The sequence below is a fragment of the Crocodylus siamensis genome, chromosome 4, assembly GCF_052110815.1.
Source record: "Crocodylus siamensis isolate JL-2025a chromosome 4, ASM5211081v1, whole genome shotgun sequence".
Classification (NCBI taxonomy): Eukaryota; Metazoa; Chordata; order Crocodylia; family Crocodylidae; genus Crocodylus; species Crocodylus siamensis.
The window spans coordinates 26,118,622-26,142,329 of NC_143398.1; the positions used below are offsets into that span (position 1 = coordinate 26,118,622).

The following is a 23,708-nucleotide window of genomic DNA, read 5'->3' on the forward strand; positions in this document are numbered from 1 at the left end:
CCAGCATAGGGGTAGTGTGCAGGGCCTGTGGGTACTCCACCTTGGTAGAAGTCCACCAGCTTGGTAGGTGGACCTTGGCAGAAGTCCCTTGGTAGATGTCCAGCAATCCCAGGCAAAGGCAGGAGCTTGGGAGATGCCCACTGCTCCCTTGGTAGATGTGCGCCTGCTCCAGCCAAGGGCAGGAGCGTGGTAGATGTCCACTGGCTCCAGCCAAGGGCAGGAGCTTTGCCAAGCAAGCCACCTGGTGCCAGTGCAGCTCGTGAGGCTTGGCCAGCTCTGGGGTCCCACCTTTCTCCCCCGCTCTCCTAACAAGGGCAGGCGGCGGGTGAAACTGGCCCACGGCCTTTGCCTGGAGAGGCCACGAGGCCTGAGCCAACGCCTGAGCGCGGGGCTGGCTGAGGGGGCGGGGCCCACCGCGAGGCGCCCCCGGGAGGCGCGGCGGGTCTCTCAGCCCGCGCGGGGCCGCTGTGCTGGGCGGGGCGGGGCGGGGCGGGCTGGGCCGCCGCAGCCCCGCGGGGGTTGCCATGGTTTCGCGGTCACATGCGCGCGAGGTCCCCCGCGGGGGCGGGGCGGGATGCTCCAGTCGTTGCCAGGGCCGCGGAGTGTGAGCAGCTGCCGCCGCCGCAGCCGGAGCCGCTCCCGTAGCGCCCCCCCCGTCCTCCGCACCCCCTTGGGGCTCCCGGCATGAGCATCTCCATCCCGGCGGGGCTGACGGAGCTGCTGCAGGGCTTCACGGTGGAGGTGCTGCGCAGCCAGCCCGGCGACCTGCTGGACTTCGCGCTCCAGTACTTCGGGCGCCTCAAGGCGGAGGCGGCGGCCGAGAGCGGCCGCAAGGCGGGGGGGTCCCCGCCCGGCCATGCCCGCGCCGCCGGCCTCGCGCCCCGCCGCGGCCCAGCCGCCACCGCCACCGCCCGCGGCGTCAACTTCGCCGAGGAGCCCATGCAGACCGACTCCGAGAGCGCCGACGACGAGGACGACTTCCCGGGTACGGCCGGCCCGGGGTCCCCGCTTCCCTTCGGCGGGAGGGGGGGCCGGGCCCCTGCTCCGGGCCTGCCGCAGCCCGGCGGGGACCGGGGTTCAGCTCCACCGCTGCCTGCACCCCAGGGTGCCCCGAGCACCCCTCTACCTGGTACCCTGTACCCAGGGGCCCACAAAGGCATTTTGCTTCTGGGGGCTGGGGCTGTGCTGCCACAACAAGGATGGGACCCTTTGTGTCTCCCTCACTACCTGCCCTTGGTGGGCCAGCATCTTGCAAGTGGAGGTGGTAGGTGTTTGTGGCACTGCCCCCTGCTATATACCTAGTGCTCCACTTCTAGCTATAGCCTTCCATACCTGGCGTTCCTCCGCTACGCACCATTACTTCTGTCATGTAGGAACAGGCAGCAGCGGTGCATCCACTGCCTCTGGTGCTCTGTAGCTGCTGGACATAAGAGCGGAGCACGTAAGACTTGCCGTCCTTTGCGTCAGGCTCCCTTCCCAGTGCCCTGTATCATAGGGTGGCAGAGAGTGGATGCAGAAAGGGAAAATGAATTGGGTAGGACCAGGGCTTTTTTTTTGACCCCACCGTTCCTCTCTCACTTGCAGCCGTCTGGCATTAAAGGTCTAGGACTTATTGCATTTGCACTTAAATTCTTATTTCAGGGGTGTAGGTTGTAGCCATGTTGGTCTAAGGAGATAAGCAGACAAGTTCTTTGGGTCGCTCTGATATCTTTTATTAGACGAACTCAAATCGTTGAATCAGTTCTTCTTAGCAAGCTTTCAGGCACAAACACCCTTCGTCAGGCTGAGGAAGCACCTGCAGATGGTCTGTGCTCTGTCTTCTTGGGTGGAGTGGTAAAACTGCCAGTACTTATATGCAAGAAAGGCAGTCAGTGAAAATGTAAATTGAGGTGATGGGTAGGTGAGAGGTGGGTGGAGGGGGAATGAATGTAGCTGTAGTCAAAGGATGAAACAGGAGAGGGGGAGGGAATGAGAATAGCTGGTAAAAAGTGGAGGGTTTAGCTGGGGAGTCGGATGTTAGGCAGGTTATAATGTGTCATAAATCCAGTGTCTATATTTAGTCCATGATTTTTTGTATCCAGTAGACTGATGAAGTGAAGTTCATAGCCTCGTCTATGAAAGGTATTTTGTAAATTCCCTTTGGGGATTAGAACTGAGAGATTGTAGAGAGAGTGGTTGTCTTGTGAGAAATGTACCTCCACAGGTAATGTGTCCTTCCCACCTGTCTCTCACCTACTGACCACCTCAATTTTCATTTTTACTGACTGGCTTTCTTGAATACGTACTGGCTTCTAGATACGTATTTACCACTCCACCCAGGAAGAACACAGATCATCTGCAGATACTTCCTTAGCCTGACAAAGGGTGTTTGTGTGTGAAAGCTTGCTAAGAAGAATTTTTCTGACTATTTGAGTCGGTCTAATAAAATATATCAGATTTTACCCAAAGAACCTTGCCTGCCTTAAATTCGTATGGCATTTTACATACACACGCTTCTAAGTAATTCCATGAGGTAGACAGCAAGAGGTTAACATATTTTTCAAGTCCTGCTTAAATCACCTGCACAACAGAAGGGCCCAAGGCATGAGCATAGCTGTGAGGACAGCAAAGGAAGGCTGCAGGACCTCATCTGACTTCAGGATCAGACTTATCCGTTCACAGCTCAAAATTGTATTTTTTTTGTGTGTGTGGCTGACGGGATTTATTATGAGAGAGCATCTCTGTATCAAGGGGAAAAGGCATAGCTGCCTTTGAAAACGTGCAGAGATCTCTGTTTAGGTAATGGGAACCTGCAAAGCAAAGGCTGATTGGTAAGTGCGGTTGAAGACTAAGGGAAACATTTTCATCATTCTGGATTTTCTGAGAACAGCTTGAAATTGAACTACCTTATTAGCTTACTGGAGCATTTTGTCCTTCCAGATCAAGTTCCAGCGGTATTTCATAGCAGTGTCCAAAAGCTTGCAGTTTGCTAGCTGAACCGCACAAACTTTTATATATATGAAATATTTTAAGTAATGCTTTATATGCATTTTTCCAAGAAAGTCGGATATTTTAAAAGCTCAACAAAATAATTTAGCTTGCTTAAATAACACTCATAACTTCCTAGTGAAATTTAGATGCAACTCGCTTATGATCTTAAACATCCTTTCAATCTATACTTTGCAGCTAGAAGCTACTTGGCATATGTAATTAAAAAGCATTTGTAGTTATCAGTCATATACTGCAGATTTACATGATAGTTTTGAACTCTTTTGAAACTGATGACATCATCTTTGAGGTTGGCATAAATTCCTAAACCGTTAGTGAATTTGGAAGCTGGCATAGAATGATAATGAAAAAGAACTGAAATAATATCGTCATTCTTTGATACTGAACATAGCTATCGGACTTGTAATGTAGTCTGCTGTGTAATCAGTGGTAAGCAGACTGCAGGCATGTTACATTTACAGTGTGGCAAATAGAGCAAAGTAGCATGAATTTATTGGAATATGTATATTATGTGTGAATGTTTTCAGGTTGTTTTAAGAAGCCTTCTAAGAATCATAGTGAATATTTGCAGTCAAGACTTTATTTATGGTTACTGTTTTGTAATCTTAAAAAAATCAACACAACTATAAATAGTTTTTACATATATAAAAAAGTCAAACATCTTTTAGTCTCATTATTAATTATACATAGAATAACTCTAGAAAGCAAAATGCATGTGAAATGTTGGAGTCTTTTTAAAGTTTTATTGTGTTAAGGCTTGTAATGTGTATCAGTCAGAATAATGAATAGTTAATTAAGTAGCACAACATGTAAACATTTTTGGAACTGTTTATAACTAGGTCTGTTCATAACCCAGTTCTAAGAAACAGTTAGTAGTTGGCTAGGTGTGAGGTTTTTGGGGGTTTTTTAAAGTTTTTTAGGTTGTAGCTGTGTTGGTTTAAGGACGTAGGCAGACAAGGTTCTTTGCGTAAACCTGATATCTTTTATTAGACCAGCTTAAATAGTTGGAAAACAATTATTAAGCAATATTTAGCATAGGTGTTTGACCCTTTCAAATAACGCACTTGTGTCTACTCAGTCGTCACTGATACTGGATCTGTAGGGGTATTCATATTTAAACGATTTGTTTATGGACGTGAGCATCGTTAGTTTAAGAATTACTTAATTCTGAACATTTTTACTTTCTGTAAGCTGCCCTGTAGATGACTGGCATGGAAAATTCTGGGATTTCTTTTACGGGTTTGTGTTTTTGATTTTGGTGGGGTGGGAGGGAAGCGTTCTTTTTCATTGCTTTTGTCAGTTCTGTTTGTTTTAGGCAACCAGTTTGTCCTGATTTTTGTAGAGCTTTTTTACAGGAATAGAAAAGAAGAAAAGACATTTATGGTAAAATAAACTTTTGCAGACCACATGAGTGTATGTACTACTTGAAAGTTCTGCCCTAAAAAATCAAGTTAAATGTTAAGTTGAAAATATTTTCTTGTTCATTGGGAAACTTAACCCTTTTTACAAGTCTCTCAACAATGAACCAAATTGTCACCAATTCTTGTTTTGAATAAATGTTCTAGCTAGATATTGATATGGACCCATTCATTAATGTATTTTAATCCCTTCCAATAATTAATTAATATGGTCCTTTTAACACCTTTTGTGAAATGAATACGCTTTACCCGTTTTTATAAAAGGTGAACTAAAGTACAAGGTAAATTTACTTGCCCCTTTCATAAAAATCTGTGGCTGAATTACGAATTGGACCTAAGTTTCCCAAGGTGAAGTTCAGTGCTGTGGCCATCAGGGCAGGCTTCTCATTTTCAGAAATCTGCTTGCCTTGTAGGTTATGTATTGTTTTCAGGATTGGTACCTTAATTTTGAAAGGGAATCTGAGGTTTTTGTGACTCATAAAAAAACATTTTCTTATTTTTTAACATTAGTATCATTAATTGATTGCTTTCTGAGTGCCATCTAAACTCCACAAATTATGTTTAGATTTTAAAGTAATATTTTTAAAAAGATATTATTTAGGGATGTGTGATTTCCTTCAGTGCACAGAGTTATTTCCCCTAGCACTGGTAAGTGTTATAGCTATATTCATGAGAGGAGTGGATTCTTTATTTTAAGAAATTCCTCAAATTATTTAAAAGTCTGCGATGTGTGATAAAACGTGTGTTATGCTAGGCTATATTAAAAAAAATTGAAATGCTTTAGTTTATTTTCTTCCAGAATGGCTACATTTATCATCTCTCTGAATTGTTGGGGTAGCATTGGCAATATGAATGTTTTGATTGATAGTGTCCACATCATAGCTAGCTGAATTTCATACTCAGTCCTACCTTAATGTGATTTTTCTTATGGATCTTCCTGGAGGTACTGTTGTTGTATTGTATAGACTTAGTATTGCAGTCTGTATGAGTTATATACTACTCAGGATGGTATCACCCTTTATTTACATTGCTTTGTAAACTGCATTGTTTACACAACAAGGTATTTTAACAAGAAGAATGCTTAAGCTGAATATTTTTCTTTCAAGACTTGATGTTTTCATTGGTATATCTTTTTGTTTTACACCTAGCTGTGAACTCTGATCCTGAAAATGGATGTTGTAAGATACACTTATGTTTTCCCTTTTTTTTCTCTCAGTATGTTCAGATAACTAAATGGAGCACCGTGCAAATGAAAAATGTGTATTATAGCTTGCCCTAACAGTCCTTTCTATTCTAGTCATTTCATCCTGTATACCATTTTTAAATACGACCTGTTCAGAAAGATTTTTGTCGTGCTAGGTCAGCGGTTCTCAATGTTTTTAGACTCCTGGCCACCCCTCCATAACTTTGGGGAATTGAGCAGCACTCTGTTTTAAAACCAAATTTTTATTACCTTCTCATGCAGGGGCCAGTTGATGGGGTGAGCAGGGAGAAAGAAGAGTAGCCAGGCAGGGGCAAACATGTGCTTACCTCCTCATGTAGGAGCTGGACAGTGGCTGCTTGGGAGTGAAGAATGGAAGTGTGGCCAGGCTAGGATAAGCCTGCTCTTACCTCATCAGAGCTGGGCAGTGATGGGGGAGGCAGGAAGAGTGGCTAGATAGAGAAGAAGAGCATGTGCTTGTCTCCTTTCTCTCTTTGACACACTTCAAAGGATGTCATGGCATCTCAGGATGCTGTGATACTTTGGTTGAGAATCACTGCTTTAGGTTATCTGTGATGCTCCAAGTTCCAGAAAGTTCGTGGTGTAAATCTTGAATATCAAAGTATTAATAATGGCAAGTGACCTTATATAGTACCATATGATTGTAAGAAACTATAGAACAGTACAACTGAACTTACTGTCTGTTTTCTGCTGTGGATATGTTTGAACACTTACACATGGGAAAAATCAAACTGAGAAATATAATCAAAGTATTTAGTTTAGTGCTTCAAGTTAATGTTAAAGAGGAAATTCATGAAAAGAAACTGGAAGTTTTCTTCGGAATACCACCATTTTTAACAGTATACTTATTTCTGTAACCTTACTGTTTAGGAGCCAGAAGTTATTAAGGAGCGGTTGTTCACATTTATTAAAACTTCAGAAAGCATCAGCTTGGTGATTGTTGCTATGCAGATATAACAAACTAGATTATATTGGTACTGAGGTCAATAAAACCAAGGGGGCAGAACAAACTATAATTTTAGCTTCTCATTAGTGAGCTAAGGAATTCTCATAAGTAAAATCAGGAATTACAGTGTAGACAAAAGTACTGGAAGGTAGATACATAGCTGGTTTGATCATTGTGTTTTAAAAAATAGTCAGCAATGGATCTGTTTAATAGGGAGGAGGCATTGAGTGGGGCTACCGGAGGGTCTGTTATAGACTGTCCTGAGCTGGCTGTTTATAATTTCTTCACTAATGATTTGGAACATGGGATTGAGCACACAGTTAACAAGTCCACAACAGGGAAAATGTAGGGTGGATATTGGAAAAACTTTCTCACTATGAGGCAGATTAGTGAGATTACAACTGATTAACTAAAGATTAGACAAACACTTGTCTGGATTGGTTTAGACAGGGTGATTCTGCTTAGAGCAGGAGTTTGGACTAGGTGATATCCTGAGTTACCTTCCAGTCCTATTTTTCTATGAGAAGGGCTTTAAACTAGGTTTGCTAGGGGATGAAGACCAAAGCCCTGAGCCCAGGGGAAGCAGGAGACCTGGAAGGAAGATCAAGCAGGAGGGGGAAATAGATCACCAGACCAGGAGGAAGTGGTAGATGAGGCTTTCTTTAAAGAGCTAACAGAAGTTTCCCAGTCCCATACCCTGATTCTCATGGGGGACTTCAGTCACCCTGACATCTGCTGGGAGTGCAATACAACAGTGCATAGGCAAACCAGGATGTTTCTGGAGAGTGTTGGGGACAACTTTCTGGTGCAAGTGCTGGAATAGCTAACTAGGGGCCATGCTCTTCTTCACCTGCCGCTCACAAACGGGGGTCAGTTGCTGGGGAATGTAGTAGTGGATGGCAACTTGGGCAAAAGTGACCATGGGATGGTTGAGCTCAGGATCCTAAGGAAAGGAGGAAGGGTGGAAAGCAGCAGAGTAAGGACCCTGGACTTCAGAAAAGCAGACTTTGACTCACTTGGGGAACTCATAGGCAGGATCTCCTGGGAAGCCAGGCTGAGGGGAAGAGGAGTCCAGGAGAGCTGGCTATAATTTAAAGAAGCCTTAATGAGAGTGTAGGAACAAACTATTCCAGTCTTCAGTTAGACTAGCAAGTATGGCAGAAGACCAGGTTGGCTTAGCAGGGAACTGTTCAGTAAGCTAAGTCACAAGAAGGAAGCTTATAAGAGGTGGAAACTTGGACAGAAATAGGGAGGAGTATAAGAGCATTGGTCAGACATACAGGGATGAAGTCAGGAAGGCCAAAGTGCAATTGGAGTTGCAGCTAGCAAGGAATGTGAAGGGTAACAAGAAGGGTTTCTACAAGTTATGTTGGTAGCGAGAAGAGGATTGGGGAAAGCATAGGTCCATTACTGAATGGGGGAAGCAACCTTGTGACAGGGGATGCAGAAAAGCTGAAATGCTCAATGCCTTTTTGCCTCTGTCTTCACAGGCAAGGTCAGCTCCCAGACTACTGTACTGGACAGCACAGTTTTGAGAGGAGGTGAGCAGACCTTAGTGGTAAAAACAGGTTAAGGGCTACTTAGAAAAACTGGACATAAAGAAGTCCATGAGGCTGGACGGGATGCACCCAGGGGTGCTGAGGGAGTTGGCTGGTGTGATTGCAGAGCCACTGGCCATCATCTCTGAAAACTCATGGCAATCAAGAGAGGTCCTGGATAATTGGAAAACGGCAAACATAGTGCCTGTATTTAAGATAGGGGGAGAAAAGAAGATCCAGGGAACTACAGTTAGTCAGCCTCCAGTCAGCCTCATGTCAGTCCCTGGAAAAATCATGGAGCAGATCCTTAAGGAATCCATTTCTAAGCACTTGAAGGAAAAGAAGGTGATTAAGAACAGTCAGCATGGATTCACCAGGGGCAAGCTATGCCTGACCAACCCAATTATCTTCTCTGATGAGGTGACTGGCCTATTGGCTGCAGACAAGTGAATGTGATATAGCTTGATTTTTAGCAAGGCTTTTGATATGGTCTCCCACAATATTCTTGCAGGCAAATTTACAAAGTATGGGCTGGATGAAAGGCCTATAAGGTAGACAGAACACTGGCTGGAGCATCAGGCTCAGAGAGTAGTAATCAGCTAGTCGGGGTAGTAATCAGATATCTACTTGGCAGCTGGTATTAAGTAGAGTGCCCCAGGGGTTGGTCCTGGAGCTGTTTTGTTCAATGTCTTCATCAGCAACCTGGAAGATAGCATAGCGAGCACCCTCAGCAAGTTTGCAGATGACACCAAGCTGAGGGGAGTAATAGCTACGCTGAAGGGTAGGGCTAGGATTCAGAGAGACCTAGACAAATTGGAGGATTGGGCCAAAAGCAGGACCTCCATCTAACCCAGGAGGTGCACAGCTCCACCAGGGGAGACCACCCTGTTGGATCTGGTACTGGCCACGGGCGATGACCTGGTGAGGGGGCTGCGGGTGCTTGACCACTTGGGCGACAGCAATCATCGCCTGCTGGAATTCGCCATCCAGCGTAAGGTGGCAAAGGCCTGCAGCAAGGCAGCAGCCCTAGATTTCAGGAGGGCACACTTCAGTGAGCTAAGGAGAATAGTTGGGGAGGCACTGAGGTCCTGGAGGGGAGGGGAGTTGGGTGTCCAAGAAGAGTGGTTGCTCCTTAAGGAGGCGATCCTCCAAGCCCAAAGGGGGGTAATCCCAACACAGATCAAGGGGGCAGGAGGGCACAAAAGCCCCCATGGCTCACCAAAAGCATCCGGGAACATCTCCTAGCTAAAAGTGAGGCGTACACCAAATGGAAGGGAGGCGCCATTACCAGGGAGGACTATAGCTCAGTTGCTTGGGGATTCAGGGGAGCAGTCAGGAAGGCCAAGGCGGAGATGACATTGGGACTAGCTACCTGGATCAAGGACAACAAGAAGTCCTTTTTTAAATACATAGGGGGCAAAAAGAAGGTACTGGGTAACATGGGGCCCCTGCAAGACACGCTAGGAAATCTGGTCGTCACACTAGATGACAAAGCTAACCTATTTAACAATTTCTTTGCCTCTATTTTCCTGAGCAGGGACCAGATCAGGACCCCCTCAGGCCCCAGGGGAGTTCGCACCCAGGCCAAGGGTCATTGAGGATCTAGTCATGGAACTTCTGGAGGGACTGGACATATTTAAATCAGCGGGTCTGGACAATCTCCACCCCAGAGTGCTGAGGGAATTAGCAGAGGTCATTGCGGAACCCCTGGCATGGCTTTCCGAGCGCTTGTGCTGCCAGACAACTGGAGAAGTGTCAATGTGGTTCCCATCTTCAAAAAAGGGAGGAAGGAGGACCCAGGAAACTGTAGGTCAGTTAGTCTTACCTCGATCCTGGGTAAGCTTTTTAAGAGAATTATCCTGGCACATGTCCATGAGGGGCCAGCAGGGGAGGTCGTGCTTAGGAGCAACCAACACGGTTCATTAGCAGCAGGTGCTGTCAGATCAACTTGGTGGCCTTCTACGACCAGGTCACCAAATCCTTAGATGCAGGAGTGGCAGTGGACATAGTCTTTCTGGACTTTTGGAAGCATTCGACATGGTGTCTCACCCCATATTCTTTAAAAAAACTAGGGAACTGTGGTGTCGACACCTACACAGTCAAATGGGTTGCCAACTGGCTGAGGGCCGCACTCAGAGAGTGGTGGTGGATGGGTCATTTTCGACCTGAAGGGATGTGGGCAGTGGGGTTCTGCAGGGCTCGGTCCTGCTGCACCTGGGGAGGAAGAACCAGCACCATACCTAGAGACTGGGGAACTCCCTTCTCGTCAGTGCAGAGGCAGAAAAGGGTCTTGGAGTCGCTACTGATGCCAAGATGAACATGGGCCGGCAGTGTGGGGATGCAGTCATGAAGGCCAGTCATACCTTGTCATGCATCCACAGATGCATCTCAAGCAGGTCCAAGGAAGTGATCCTCCCCCTCTGTGACACTGGTCAGGTCGCACTTGGAGTACTGCATCCAGTTTTGGGTGCTGCACTTCAAAAGGATGTGAACAACATGGAGAGGATCCAGAGGAGGGCTACTCGCATGATCAGGGGGCAGCAGGGCAGGCCTTATGAGGAGAGGCAATGGGACCTGAACCTGTTCAGCCTCCACAAGAGAAGGTTGAGGGGGGGGATCTAGTGGCCATTTATAAAGTAGTCAGGGGGGACCAGCAAGCACTGGGGGAGTCCATTTCCCTGTGCCCTACCAGGAGTGACAAGAAATAAGTCACAGGCTGGCAGAGGGTAGATTCAGACTAGACACCAGGAGGCGCTACTTCACGGTCAGGGTGGCTAGGATCTGGACCCAACTTCCAAGCGAAGTGGTGCTGGCTTCTACCCTGGGGGTCTTTAAGAGGAGGCTAGATGAACACCTTGCTGGGGTCGTTTGACCCCAGTACTCTTTCCTGCCATGGCAGGGGGTCAGACTTGATGATCTGCTCAGGTCCCTTCCAACCCTACCGACTATGAAACTATGAAAAGAAATCTCATGAGGTTCAACAAGGACAAGTGCAAAGTTCTGCGCTTAAGTCAGAACAATCCTATGCCCTAGTACAGGCTGGGGGCTGACTGGCTGGGCAGCAGCTCTGCAGGAAAGGACCTGGGGGTTACAGTGGACACTAAGCAGGATATGAGCTGACAGTATGCCCTTGTTGTAAAGAAGGCTAACAGCATAATGGGCTGCATTGGTAGGTGTGTTGCCAGTAAGTCAAGGGAAGTGATTATTCCCCTCTATTTAGCACTGGTGAGGCCACATCTATAGTACTGTGTTCAGTTTTGGGGCCCCCACTACAGAAAGGATGTGGACAAATTGGAGAGAGTCCAGCAGAAGGCAGCAAAAATGGTGAGGGGGCTGGCAGACGTGACTTGTGAGGAAAGACTGAGGGAACTGTACTTATTTAATCTAGAAAAGAGAAGACTGAGAAGGGATTTAAGTCTTCAACTACCTGAAGCGGGGTTTGAAAGAGGATGGAGCTAGGCTGTTCTCAGTGGTGGCAGATGACAGACCAAGGAGCAATGATCTCAAGTTGCAGGCCTTCTGGACGAGCGGTGGGAGCTGCCGGACGAGTTACTTGCCCTCCCTCACTGTGGGGAGCCCTGATCTGCCCCCTGAAACCTCTTCCCTTCCCTGCTCCCAAAAGTATGGGTAATATCAGTGGCGGCCAGAGCATTCTGAACATGCTTTGCCACCACTGCGCACATCCTCCAAATCTGAAAGTGTGTTTTTTGGTTGCTTTTTTCTAGACTTTTTTCAGTTACTCCATATCGTTTTTGAAGTTTAGTGGACAAAACTACACACAGTTCTGCAGGTAAGGGCTAATCAGTGCTGAATAGACTGGAAGAATGGAAGAATCTGTGGCTTACATATGTCACCTTTCTGCTTGGCACCAGATGGAAGTAATAAAGGCTACATTGGGTAAATCTGTTATCTTTTATTAGACCAACTCAAATAGTTAGAAAAATTCTTCATAGCAAGCTTTTGGGTATAATTACCTTTTGTCAGGCTGAGGAAGCATCTGCAGTTGGTGTGTGCTCTTCCTGGATGGAACATTTCATATTTAGGTGTTTAACACCAGCTTTTCAGATCTGTCTCAAGCTAACACATTTTAACTGGGTGCTCTAAAGTGAATAAACTTCCCTACTTTGCAAACACTGTTCAACTAAAACAGGGTTTATTACACAGGAAAAGGGAACCAACCTTAAAGGAAGCCTTAACTATTAAACATTAACTGAAACCGCAAACAGTTTCATAGATTTCATAGACATTCAGGCTGGAAGGGACCCTGAAGAATCATCGAGTCCAGCCCCCTACCCCAGGGGCAGGAAGTCAGCAAGGATCATAGGATCCCAGCAAGATAGGCATCCAAATGTGTCTTGAGGACGTTCAAAGTGGGTGCTTGAACTGCCTCTGGCAGCAGTCTATTCCAAACCTTGGGGGCCCAGACAGTAAAGAAGTTCTTCCTTATGTCCAGCCTGAATCAGTCAGAGTGGAGTTTGTGACCGTTCGATCTTGTCATCTCTTGGGGCGTTCTGGTGAACAGATGTTCCCCCAGATCCTGGTTAACAGTCTCAATCACAGGCAAGCCAACTCAAGGGAGCTACCACCGAGCCCAGTCAACTGGGAGGGAGACTTGCCCAGGGCTGCCATCTGGGGACTTATCACTTACATTAGCAAACAGTAGGAGGCGCTGGGTAAGGAGGCGTGCTTTGGAGGACCCTGCTGCTTCTGGCTGCCAGGAGTTGTTGCTCTGCTCTGGGGTCTCTACCACCCACACCAGGTTGCCCATGAAACCCCAGCTCTTTTAGACCCTGACCTACTTCAACAGCAGAAAGGGCAGGTCAGTAGACACAAAATCTGGACTACCTTCCATTTATAGTTTCACATGTTAATCCCAAACAGTAAAACTGAGGCGCACAAACAGTTAAAAGGTGCGAGTAACCCCCATCCTCCCATCCTTTTGAGCATGCATACTAATAAAGCTATGCAGAGAAATAATATACAAAGTTACTTTTATAGGCCTTAAACGAGCAGATTATAAGCAGGGTTACACATGACACTGCTGTTAATACATCTCAGTATGCAATTACATTTTTTGCAAGGATATTATGGTCTTAACTCTTATTCAATGTGGAATCCTCTATAACCCATGGGTATTTTTTTGCGTTATTGTAGTCCAACCAGACCTTCCCCATTTTGTATTTGTGCTGGATTGTGCTTTTATAGATGCAAAATTTTGCATTTGTCCTTATAAAACTTCCTCCAAATTTCAAATAATTTTCTCAATGTATTGGGGTTATTTCAAATTCTGATCCTGTCTTCTAAGTGTGTGCTACCACACTTGTTTTTTAACTTAAATAACTTTATCATAGAAGGAAATCAGGGTGGTTAGGTATGAGTTGCTCTTGATGCGTCTATGTTGGCTGTTACTTATCTTGTTATCCTTTAGGTCAAATTCTTCCTTGCATTCCATTTAATCTTTGGCAGCATCATCATAAAGCAACGAGTCTTTTGAAGGAGATAAATAGTGACAGAGAAGGTGGTGCTAATTCAATTTTTTTCATTCTCTAATAAGAAATTTTCTACTTCATATGTTTCAACAGCAAAAACTCCTACTCCTGGAAAGTCTTCAGATATTCATCACACCAATTTTTGAGTCAAATATCTGATACTGCAGGCTGGCAGGCATGGCCAGCTTCAGCAGCGTGAGGGCCAGATGAGTGTCTGTGGGGAGGGGTGGCTGCATGTAGGTGTCCCGCTGCTTCAGGTGTGGCCAGAGCTTCTCCATGAGATCCTGGAAGGTGGTCATCTTGAAGGCCTCCAGCCACTGCTTATCGTCCCAGGTATGCTGGACAACGTGCCACCACTAGTCCTGGTTGGCCTGGTGGGCCCAGAGGTGGTGGGGCTACAGGTGCAGGAAGGCGAGGGTGGACCTGGCCATGGCATCCTGGAGCCTGTTGCTGGCATGCTTGACAGAGTCTGGCCAGGCAGATGAGGTTGAGGTGGCAGGTGCTCTGTGGCAGCCCTGGGACAGTGCATGGCAGGCAGACAGGTGGTCACTGAGTGTGGGAGAGCTGGGAGGGGCAAGGTGGCTGTGGGTCAGGTGGCAACTGGCACAACTGGACCAGTGCAGTGGTCAGCAGGAGTATGGGGCTCTGGTTGTCACTGCCAGGGGCTGCAGCAGGAGTAGCCATGGCATGGAGAGGCAGAGGAGAGTGCTGCACGTGCTGTCCCTGCACTGTGCACTCTGCTCTGAGCTTGGGAAGTGGCTGGCCAGAGAGTAGAGAGCAGGGTGGGCTTTTGAAGAGGGCTGCTGGCAGCTGTGGCCAGAGCCTGGAGCTTTCCCCAGTGGCGGCAGGGGCCCATTGTAGGGTCCTGGGAAGTGGGAGCAGATTGGCAGCAAATCTGCTCCCGCTCCCCTGCACGTGTAGATGCCTGCCCGGCACCACTTACTCACGAGTCAGTGCAAGTGTAGATGCTCCCTATGTGTTGTAAATGTGCTGTTCCAGTGATGCAGCAATTTGTGGGTGATGTTAGAGGTTTGACAACTTTCCTGTCACTTGACAAAAGTGAAAAGTATTATCAAGTTTTTCACAAACGAACAAATGCTAGCAGCCATATTTCTGTGTCATTTATCACACATTCAGTTTCATCCACAGTAAGCCATGTCATATGTGATAGACACCGTCTGTTACATTTCTCAAAGATCTTTCAGTGTATAAGGAGGCACGTCATTCAGCTGCTGCTGAAGAAGGGTGGCTAGATGTTGCTTCTGATATTGATTGAACTTGTGATTTTTATAGTAGGTGTTGCATATTTTAAGGCTATAAAAATAAACAGTTGTGATGGAGGTAGTAACTTAAGAAGTACCCATGAAATCATAGCACAAAGCTGAATGTAACCCTGGCAGTTGAGTCAAAAAAGCTTGTTGGAACAGGTTGCATCTTCCATGGACTGTAGCTATAGTAGCAAAATTTTAAGAGTTCCTTGTGTGGAACAAAATGGATTGGTAAGGGAATCATCCATTCAAAAAACAGAAATAGACTGAATATCTTCACTGCTGGGAAACTCAGAGCCATGTAATACATTATAAGGTTAAAAAAGAATATGGCAGATAATGACTCAGCCTTCAGATGAAGAGGAAGAAGAAAATATTTGATGATGATGACAAAGGTCCAGATAAAGCAGTTCAAGTTGACCAAGAGGAAAAAGATAATGCAAAGCAAAACACTTGAAGACTTGGCTAGTTGCCTGCCTACCTTAACTGCATTTAAAAATGACTGTTCCTCTTATAGTTATATGGTTATTTCTGTTTAATTTATTTTCATAACTCTTCTTTTTCTCAGTTAATTTCTTGTCTTCAGGAATGTTCACATTTAAACAGTAATTGAACATTGCTAAAAGTTATAACAATAATTCTTAAATTTCTAAAATGTTGCTTAATTATATTAAGGTACAGTTAAAATAGCTCTGTTAATACTTACCAGAAGCTTTCAAATTTCGTATTTTTTAATATTTACTGAGGTTGGGGCTTCTTTGTGCCAGGTGTCAGACAAGCTAGGGAGAGAGAAAATGTATGTGTAAGATTCAGTATATCATATCCACACAAACAATGTTAAAAGAATTTGCGTGCCACACACCCAAAAGATGAGCACCTTGTTTTTGGAAGGCAGAATGGAAAAAAAAAAAGATTTTTCTAGAATCATGGCGTAGAGTTGGCTTTCCATGGAGGTAGGGTTACCATACGTCCAGGTACATCAGGTTTTCCTGGATATGTCCTTTTTTGGCCTCCTGTCCTTGTGTCTGGGTGGGTTTTTAAAATGTAAGCAAATGTCCAGGTTTTTGCTGCATGGGCAACAGGGCCGGGGTGGGGCAGGGTGCTGCAGGTCAGGAGTGAGAGGCAGAGGCAGGACACGGGCATATCATACCCCCCCATAATCACATATCCCTCCCCCTCTGCTTCTTCCTCCTCCCTTTTTCCCCACAGGTATCCTTTTTTGATACTAGAAATATAAATGACTGTCAGCTTCTGTCAGGTGAGAGCAGCTGTGAAAAAGTTAACACTAGACTCTGCCTCTCCTGCTTGCTGAGAGAAAAGCTGCAGCCATTTTAAAACAGTGTCTTCATGCTTCTACTTTGGCAAAGAAAATCAGCTTCTCCTAAGATATGCACCCCAATTTTGGAGGGCTGATTTTTGGGTGAAGCATGTGGGGCATGCTATGAAACATGGTATTACAGCTACAAAATTAAACACGCAAAAGATGGAAAATACTAGAATTAAGGTGTCTTAACCCCTTTTGTGTATGCAGTATCATACAGATTTTAATTACATGCTCGTATAGTATATTTTCCATTGGACCCAGACATGTGCAGAATGAACAGGACTCATTTGCTGAGCAGCTCTGCAGCATTTTAGTTTCTCTTTATTGTTCAACATGGGAACCTTAGTGTTCTTTACTGCACACTATTGCAGCTCCAAGACCACATTATTTACTTCCTCATGGACTTTTCTCCAACACCTACCATCAATATCTTTGCCCTTCATAAAGTTTAATTAAACTTCACAAACATTTTTTGCAGTTAGAGGGTGGCATTAATCACATTTTAGAGATGCATAAATCTATGAATAACTCAGTGATCAGGGTCAAAGATATCCACTTATTTGCTCAGTTTGAGAGGATTAGGATATCATGTTTGGAGTATGTCGCCTTATATAGCACTTCATATGTTCGAAGTATATTTCTCATTGACTTCAGTTGCAACAGAGGGTGATCAGCACTTCTGGAAATTGGAACCCAGTATTTCAAGTTTGGTACCTGGAACATGATGAAAACCTAGTTAGCGATCACTTGTGAATTTAATATGCACGTATATATAAACATAATGTTATGAATTGGGTCTAAGTGACTTGAATAGCATCATAAAACAACTCTATCATAGGAAAGGATAGAATCCAGTTCTTCAGAGTATGGGACTGTTTTGTAATACCCTGCCTGATTTAGTATGCACTTTTTAACTTGTGCAACAAAAAGAAAAAGGTGTCCTACAGGCAAGAGCCTCCTTTGCTCTGTGACCCCAGTTCATCCCCAGAGCAGGCCCATCCTTTTACACTGAATTAAGTAGGCATCTTGTAGAAAGAAAAATAATGGGTGGGTGGTTGGGTGTGTATGAATGTCTTAGTTTTCTAGAAAACTAAACTGTGACAGGGGGCCATCTTGAGACCTGTCATGAACATCAGACTGCTCACCTGTCTAGGGCAGTCTGCCCTGCCTCACCTTTGATGTTTCCACTGAATAGGTGTTTATATCTGGGAGGCTGTCCATTTGGTTGCCCCAATGCCAAGGGCAAAATGCATGGCTCTGAACCTTCCCCTATACCATGTACTATATGTCTCACAGATGGCATCAGATACTGGTGACAGTTCACTCAGCCCCTTACTGGGCTGAACCTCTCATACTATCCCTAGCCAGGCCACACTCACTCTGCCCCTTTCTTGGGCCTCAGTCACACTGCCCTACTCTGTATAGCTCTTCAGGACCACCCAGGCTCCCTACTGTATACACCCCTTCAGACTTCATCTCTTGCCATCTTGTCCTGGCCACTTGCAGACCTTCAAGCTGTCCAGTTCAGGTCCTACTCTGCAATGGGTGTGAGCCTACTGCCCCACACACTGGGCTGCCTACTGCCCACTCAGGCCTCAGGTGTCTGTTGGCATGCCTGGACCCCAACACTGTCCCCTCTACATGATTACCCACCAAGTCATAGCTGCTGAGGCTTTGCCCCATCCCCATCTTTCACTGGAGAGGCACAGGTGTGGCATTTCTTGGAGACTGCCCCACCACACCATCCAACCCCAGCAGGGTACAGTTTCAGGTCTTATGCAGGACCAGAAACCTCCCTCATACCCATAGTTCCTACCGTGACCTCCAGATGTTCCAGGAGCTGCTGTCTTCAGACTCCCTAGGTGTAACTGCTGGCTCAGCTCCTAGGGCTTGGGTTTATACTGAGACTGCCCAGCCCTCCAGTCTGGTGCCCCCCTTTCAGCCATGTGATGATCTAATTGGGCCAGACTGCACCTGCCAGCTACTCAGAGCCTGCTTAAAAACTCTTGTAGTGACAGGCAAAACCTGTGCTCTGCCACACAAACCAAAACAGAAAATCCATCATATTGACCTTCATAGGTCATAAACAGAGATGGGATCCTTCAATTTTGAACCATTGTGCGACTTGAGGTAATGGAATCATTAATGGAGTAATAGTCCTCCTTTAGGTGGACTAGCAGTAGACAGGCAGAAGGTACTTTGCCAGTGGATTTCCTCTGTTGACAGCAGAGGAATGGTGATACTTGGTTCCTTTCTAGGCTGTGGAGGATAACCACAGATCCTGCTGCCTTTTCCATGCAAGCTTGACTCCTGCATTTCCTCCCATGTGTCCCTGTACTGTGTCTTCTCTATACCTCACCTCTTGGTTAGTTGGTCCAAATTTCTCCCTTTGGATTCCCTATTCCAGTCCAATTCTACCCAACATGACTCCTACTGCTCTCCACCCACTTCCCTGTTCCTCTTCAGATTCTCTTCCCTGTCTCAGCAGTTACCAGTCTCAGCTGTTCCAGGTCTGGCCCCCCTGGCACTCCTATAGTCCTATGCCCCCATCTTCCCTGAGTCTCTTCTCAACCTACTTCTTTTGTCTTTCACCCCAGGTACAGCTCTTGTTCTATCCATATTTAATTCAGGAGTTCCTTTTTTTTCACTCAGCCTCCCTACTGCCAAATTTCAAATCCTGATTCCAGAGCATGGGGGTGGGAGTGACAATAGAGCCTTTTAAAGCAATGTTTGTCATTGCCTAATAGCATGGCTCTTTGTCAGAGCTTCACAATTTTGACTAACTTTAAAAAAAATCAAATTGAGGCAAATTGGCTTGGAAAGTTTCAACCCGAAAGGTATAAAAAAATGGAAACAAGGTCTTGTACTTGAAAGTATCATGCAGCCTTAATTATAGGCAGTGCTACCAACCTTTCATTTAATATGCATTTTTATGTATGTATTATTATGGGTTGGGTATAACCACTGCCTTTCAATTGTAATAAATGACTAAGCTCCTTTAAAGATGTAGATAATGAAAACAATAGCGGCCTCCGTCCCAAATATACGCACATGTCCCTGCCTCAAATAAAAGCACATATGCATGAAGGAGTTTTGCTGGCCATTGTTTAATGAAATGTATGCTTCAGAGCAGCAGGAGAGAACATCAGGGAAGCAGGGGCAGAAAAGCCACAGACACAGTTAGAACAAGCTCTGGGAATGTAGCCCTGAAAAAAAAAAATCTGCGTGCATGCTTTTGAACCGACTGGAAAAGGGGCTTTTCCAATGTTTCTTGTTTGATTCTTGTTGCTTTCAGGAAAACAGGATGCTATACATTCTTTATAAATAAATAGCATTGTATCAAAGAAACATCTGACTACAACACCAAATTTTCATTCTAATGGAAACGGCTTATTAAACTATGAATATGGCTGTCTGCTCAGTTAAAAGGTAAAATGTGCATATTTATGGAATACATGCTGGTGTAGTATAGCAGCTTTGAAATGACTGCATTATTTATGGGTGACAAGGCAAAATTTATATGACATCATTCTGTATCTTGTACATACCATGTATAATAGAAGGAATACTTTCCTTTTTAGGAATGTTGTAGAAGTGTAGGACTTTCTGATTACCTTACTGTGTCTCATTCTTCCTAAGAAACTATATTCACTTGTTCCATGTGCATTTATGTGAATGAACCATATGTCCTTGAAATCTGGGTGACACTGTTTTCAAGATTTGTTCCTGTTGGTTTTAGAAAAAGTAGTTTATTGTCCTAGTTTCTGCAAACCCCAGTAGAATGCCCGCCTGAAGTAGCTGTCACCAAGCTGAGCTTGGCTTAGCACACATGTATACCTCAGGGGCTACTCCAAGGACTGTCGTATACAAGAGATGCACTTTGTATTCCTTTGCTGCCCAGTGACCATTTTCCTTAATCTAGCTCTCCCTCAAACACAGCTGAATTATAGCAGAGCCAGACTGTCCGCACTCCTGCAAGTAGGGAGCCTAAGAGTCTACAGACATACTGTGCTTTACCGCACAGTTGACAGTAAAGTGTCACTATCTACATGTGCAGGCACTTACTCCACAGTAAATAAGTCTTCTGTGCAGTTAATTTGCTACCTACACAGTAGCTCCCATGTAGATGCCAACTGGGAGCAAATTTGCTCCTAGTCAGCCCCACCAACAGGGGCCCACCCTCCTAGCTAGCTCCAAGGCCACAGGGCTGGGCAGCTTTGCCAGCCCCATCCTGCCCTTTAAAACTCTGTGGTGACCCTGGAGGCCTGAGCCACCTGCTGCCTGCCTCTGGCCACCGGATCCTGCAGCAATGTCCCTGGGCTAACCGCAACAGCCTGCCTGGCCCCTAGCACTGGCCCCTAGGCCAGCCCCATCATCTGCCATGCCATGCCCTGGCACTGTGTGCTGTAGGCACTTGCCCAGGTCTGGCAACACTTGGACTCTCACCCGCAGCGCCTGAGGACCATTCAGGGAGCCATGCTGGTGTCATCCCTGACACCAGACACCACCTCCTGGGGGCCCAAGATGAGACTGTGGAGCTTGTGCTGTGGGGCAAGGCTGAGGTCCACAGCCAGTTCGCCTGCCACCTGTGAGGGCTGGCGGGCTGCATGTGGGAGCGCAGGTATGACTGATTGACACACCAGTGCTGCATAAAAGGTCAAGGTGCTGCGGGCACAGTGGGTCTGTGTTACTGACCACAACCACTGGTTGGGGGCTGCCCACAGGACCATGCTCTCTGTGTGGTAGCTGGATCACCTCCTCATGCCCTGGGACCCTGGGTGGAGCTGTACAGTGTTTTCTAGCACAGGCAGCCTGCTGGAGCTTCTGCCACAGCCATCATCGGGGGAGGGCCCGTTGGGGCATCAGGAGCCTGTTCCTGCCCATGGCATTGTCTGGCATCCTGGGCCAGCACCTGCCCTACCACCAGCTCCAGGTGTGCAGTCCCATCCAGACTGCCAGCCCACGATGACACCACCTGCCCCCATGAGCTCCAGCTCCTCCCCAGAGGGGACCCCTGCCCGGATAGCTCGGTGCCACATCCCTGCTCTCCAGGGCATCACCAGGAGCTGCATGTCATTGCTGCCAGCAGGAATAGACTCAGGCCACCAGGCACACCTGCCATGCCCACCTGATAAGCCCTATACTGGCAGAAGAACCCTTCCCTCTCTTCCTGCCTTGGCTGAGCTCCTTCTGGCCCCAGAGTTTTCCTGCTCCCCAGCACGCAGGGAGGTGGGCAGCAGTGCAAAACTTTACTGAGCAGCCAACTAGTCAGGCATGGACCACTCACACGTGGAGAAATATGTCAATGCCAGCAGTGATGTTGTCCTTGGCTGTGGGGGGCAGGGACGTGTAGCTTAGGCACAGATACCCCTCCAGGTGGCAGCAAACATTGCAGGGAAGTATGGGCTTACTCATCACACTGTCAAAGCTCAAGGTCTTGTGCCAGGGCCACCATGGTGATCAACAACAGTAGGGCTTAGTGGGTTGGGCACCTCTTGGTCCACAGAAATAGCTTCTCGCAGTGTACCCGGGACACTCCCCAGGTGCATAGGCAGGGCACAAGGCACACGGGAAGGGCCTGCTCTGGGGCACCTATCTGGAGAGGCCCTTTGAGGGGAGGGCAGGGGCATCACCAGCTCTGTGTCCCAGTTGGCCAGGAATCCCTTGTACCACCTGAGCCCAGGCACTGTGGGCCTGCTGGCAATAGAGGAGACAGCCTGGTCTGCAGGAGAAGGGGGGAGTGGGTCTGGAGCACGCGCAGGAGGTGCTGCCAGGAGCCTTCCCACTGCAACACCCAGTGACCAACCTGCCCCTGTGGAGCTGGGGACAGGGAGTTTGGCTGGTGGCCACCTATGCCAGGGTCTGTCCAGCTGACTTACCTTGGTCCCTGAGTCCCATGTCATCCAGTCTGAGGCCAGGCAGTGTTCAGCCTCCTGGTATAGTGCATGTTTTCTCAGAAATGTTGGAACCTCTCACAAACAGCCTCTTTCTCCTGGCTCTGCACCAGCTACATGTGGAGATGTGACTTCAGGGTCAACACCAGTCTCTGCTGGAGCCCTCCATATGTGCCAGCTCCAGCAGTGGCAAAGCCAGGACAGGACCCATCTACTGAACTGGCTGGTCACTGTGGCGGAGGACCAGCTGGCAGGCTTACAGGCCCAGTGCATGGAGGACTTTGCGCGTGACATTGCACATGGAGGACATTGTACCTATTAGGTGCAATTGTGAGAAAGCCCAGCTGCTGGGTATTTAGAAAGACAGGGAGCATTCTGCAAGGAGATTTAAAAGCTCACAGAAGAGGAAGCAAGCTGTGAATGCATCTGGTTGCTATAAGAAGAGTGGCTAGGTTGGGGTTTTGTCAAAGGCCTGGGGCACGGCAGAAGTGTTGGGCTGGGTTTTGTTTATTGGCCTGTTTGTTGTCTAAAGACTTGATTTATTTGAGAGGACTGGCTGAGGAGCATGTCAGGGAATTTAAGATTACCAGCAGAAGCCAGCAGGCTAAATCAGTCCCCTTATACCACCCTGCTCAAGGCCCTTGAAAGCTGCTGATTAAATAGTGATTGGGTCCTCCTTGCTGTTTTTACGACTTACCCGAAGGGCATGATGGTACAGTATATTAATGAATTTTCAGACTTAGAGTGGAACAGGATCACATTTAAAACACCCAAGTCTGCTTAGATGCCTAATAGGTGTGATAAGAACTTGCCTATCATCTTCCACTGAAACTACATTCATGACATGGTAGAGCAATTATATAGCTGTCAGTCATTTTATGCTTCAGAAAGTAGTACTGTGTATACATAAATACATATAAAGTACAACAGTTGTGTGGATAAATCTGAAGTGCATTTATAAATGTAAAATTAAGATATTTTAGTGCCGATGGAGCTATATTCTATTTCAGGAAGACTTAATTTGATACCTCTTTTTTCAGTTTCATAATCATCAAAATCAGAATGTTTTTTTCTGGTAGCATTTCCTTACAAACTTCTTAAACACATCCCATAAAAGAGTTATTGCTTCTCCAGGATTTAATCTTGCTTCTGGGTGGGAAATGAAAATCTTACTCCAAATCAGAGAGATTCTCGGAATGGTTGAGTTATTATGCGTCTGCACCCTTGGGCTAAATACAGACACTTAGGAGGTTAAATTGGGTTCAAAATGGCCGCCTGATTTAAACTTGGCTCATTTTGGTGCCGACCTGATACTTGCTGGCCCGGTCTCAGTGACTGGCTATCAGTCTCAACCTGGAACTGAACAGAACTCCCATGCACACAAACTGGTCTAAAAATTGCAGACCCCAGTGTAAGCTACACCTGAATCTATGTAGTATCAGACTCATTTGATTTAGGTCAAACTGGTGCATGGAAATTCTGTCAAATTCTCCTGCACAGCCTGGGGTTGGGAAAACCCAGCCACTGGCCCCAGCCCTGGGGCTGCTCTTTTAACTGCTCCCTTCCCCTGCACTAGTCTTTTTTTGCCCCTCTTGCTCCCTGTCCAGCCAGTGCTTTCAGC

General features: G+C 46.5%; 1 protein-coding gene across 1 annotated transcript in view; it reads left to right on the forward strand.

Annotated features, from left to right (window-relative positions):
* The first annotated feature begins 459 nt into the window (after positions 1-459).
* The window catches only part of PRKAR2B (protein kinase cAMP-dependent type II regulatory subunit beta), a 185,429-nt gene continuing 162,180 nt past the window's right edge, over positions 460-23,708 (forward strand). Inside the window, exon 1 of the mRNA XM_090042027.1 lies at positions 460-985. Within this exon, the coding sequence (XP_089898153.1) occupies positions 685-985 (301 nt within the window). The 5' untranslated portion in view covers positions 460-684. The remainder of the gene's footprint in view (positions 986-23,708) is intronic.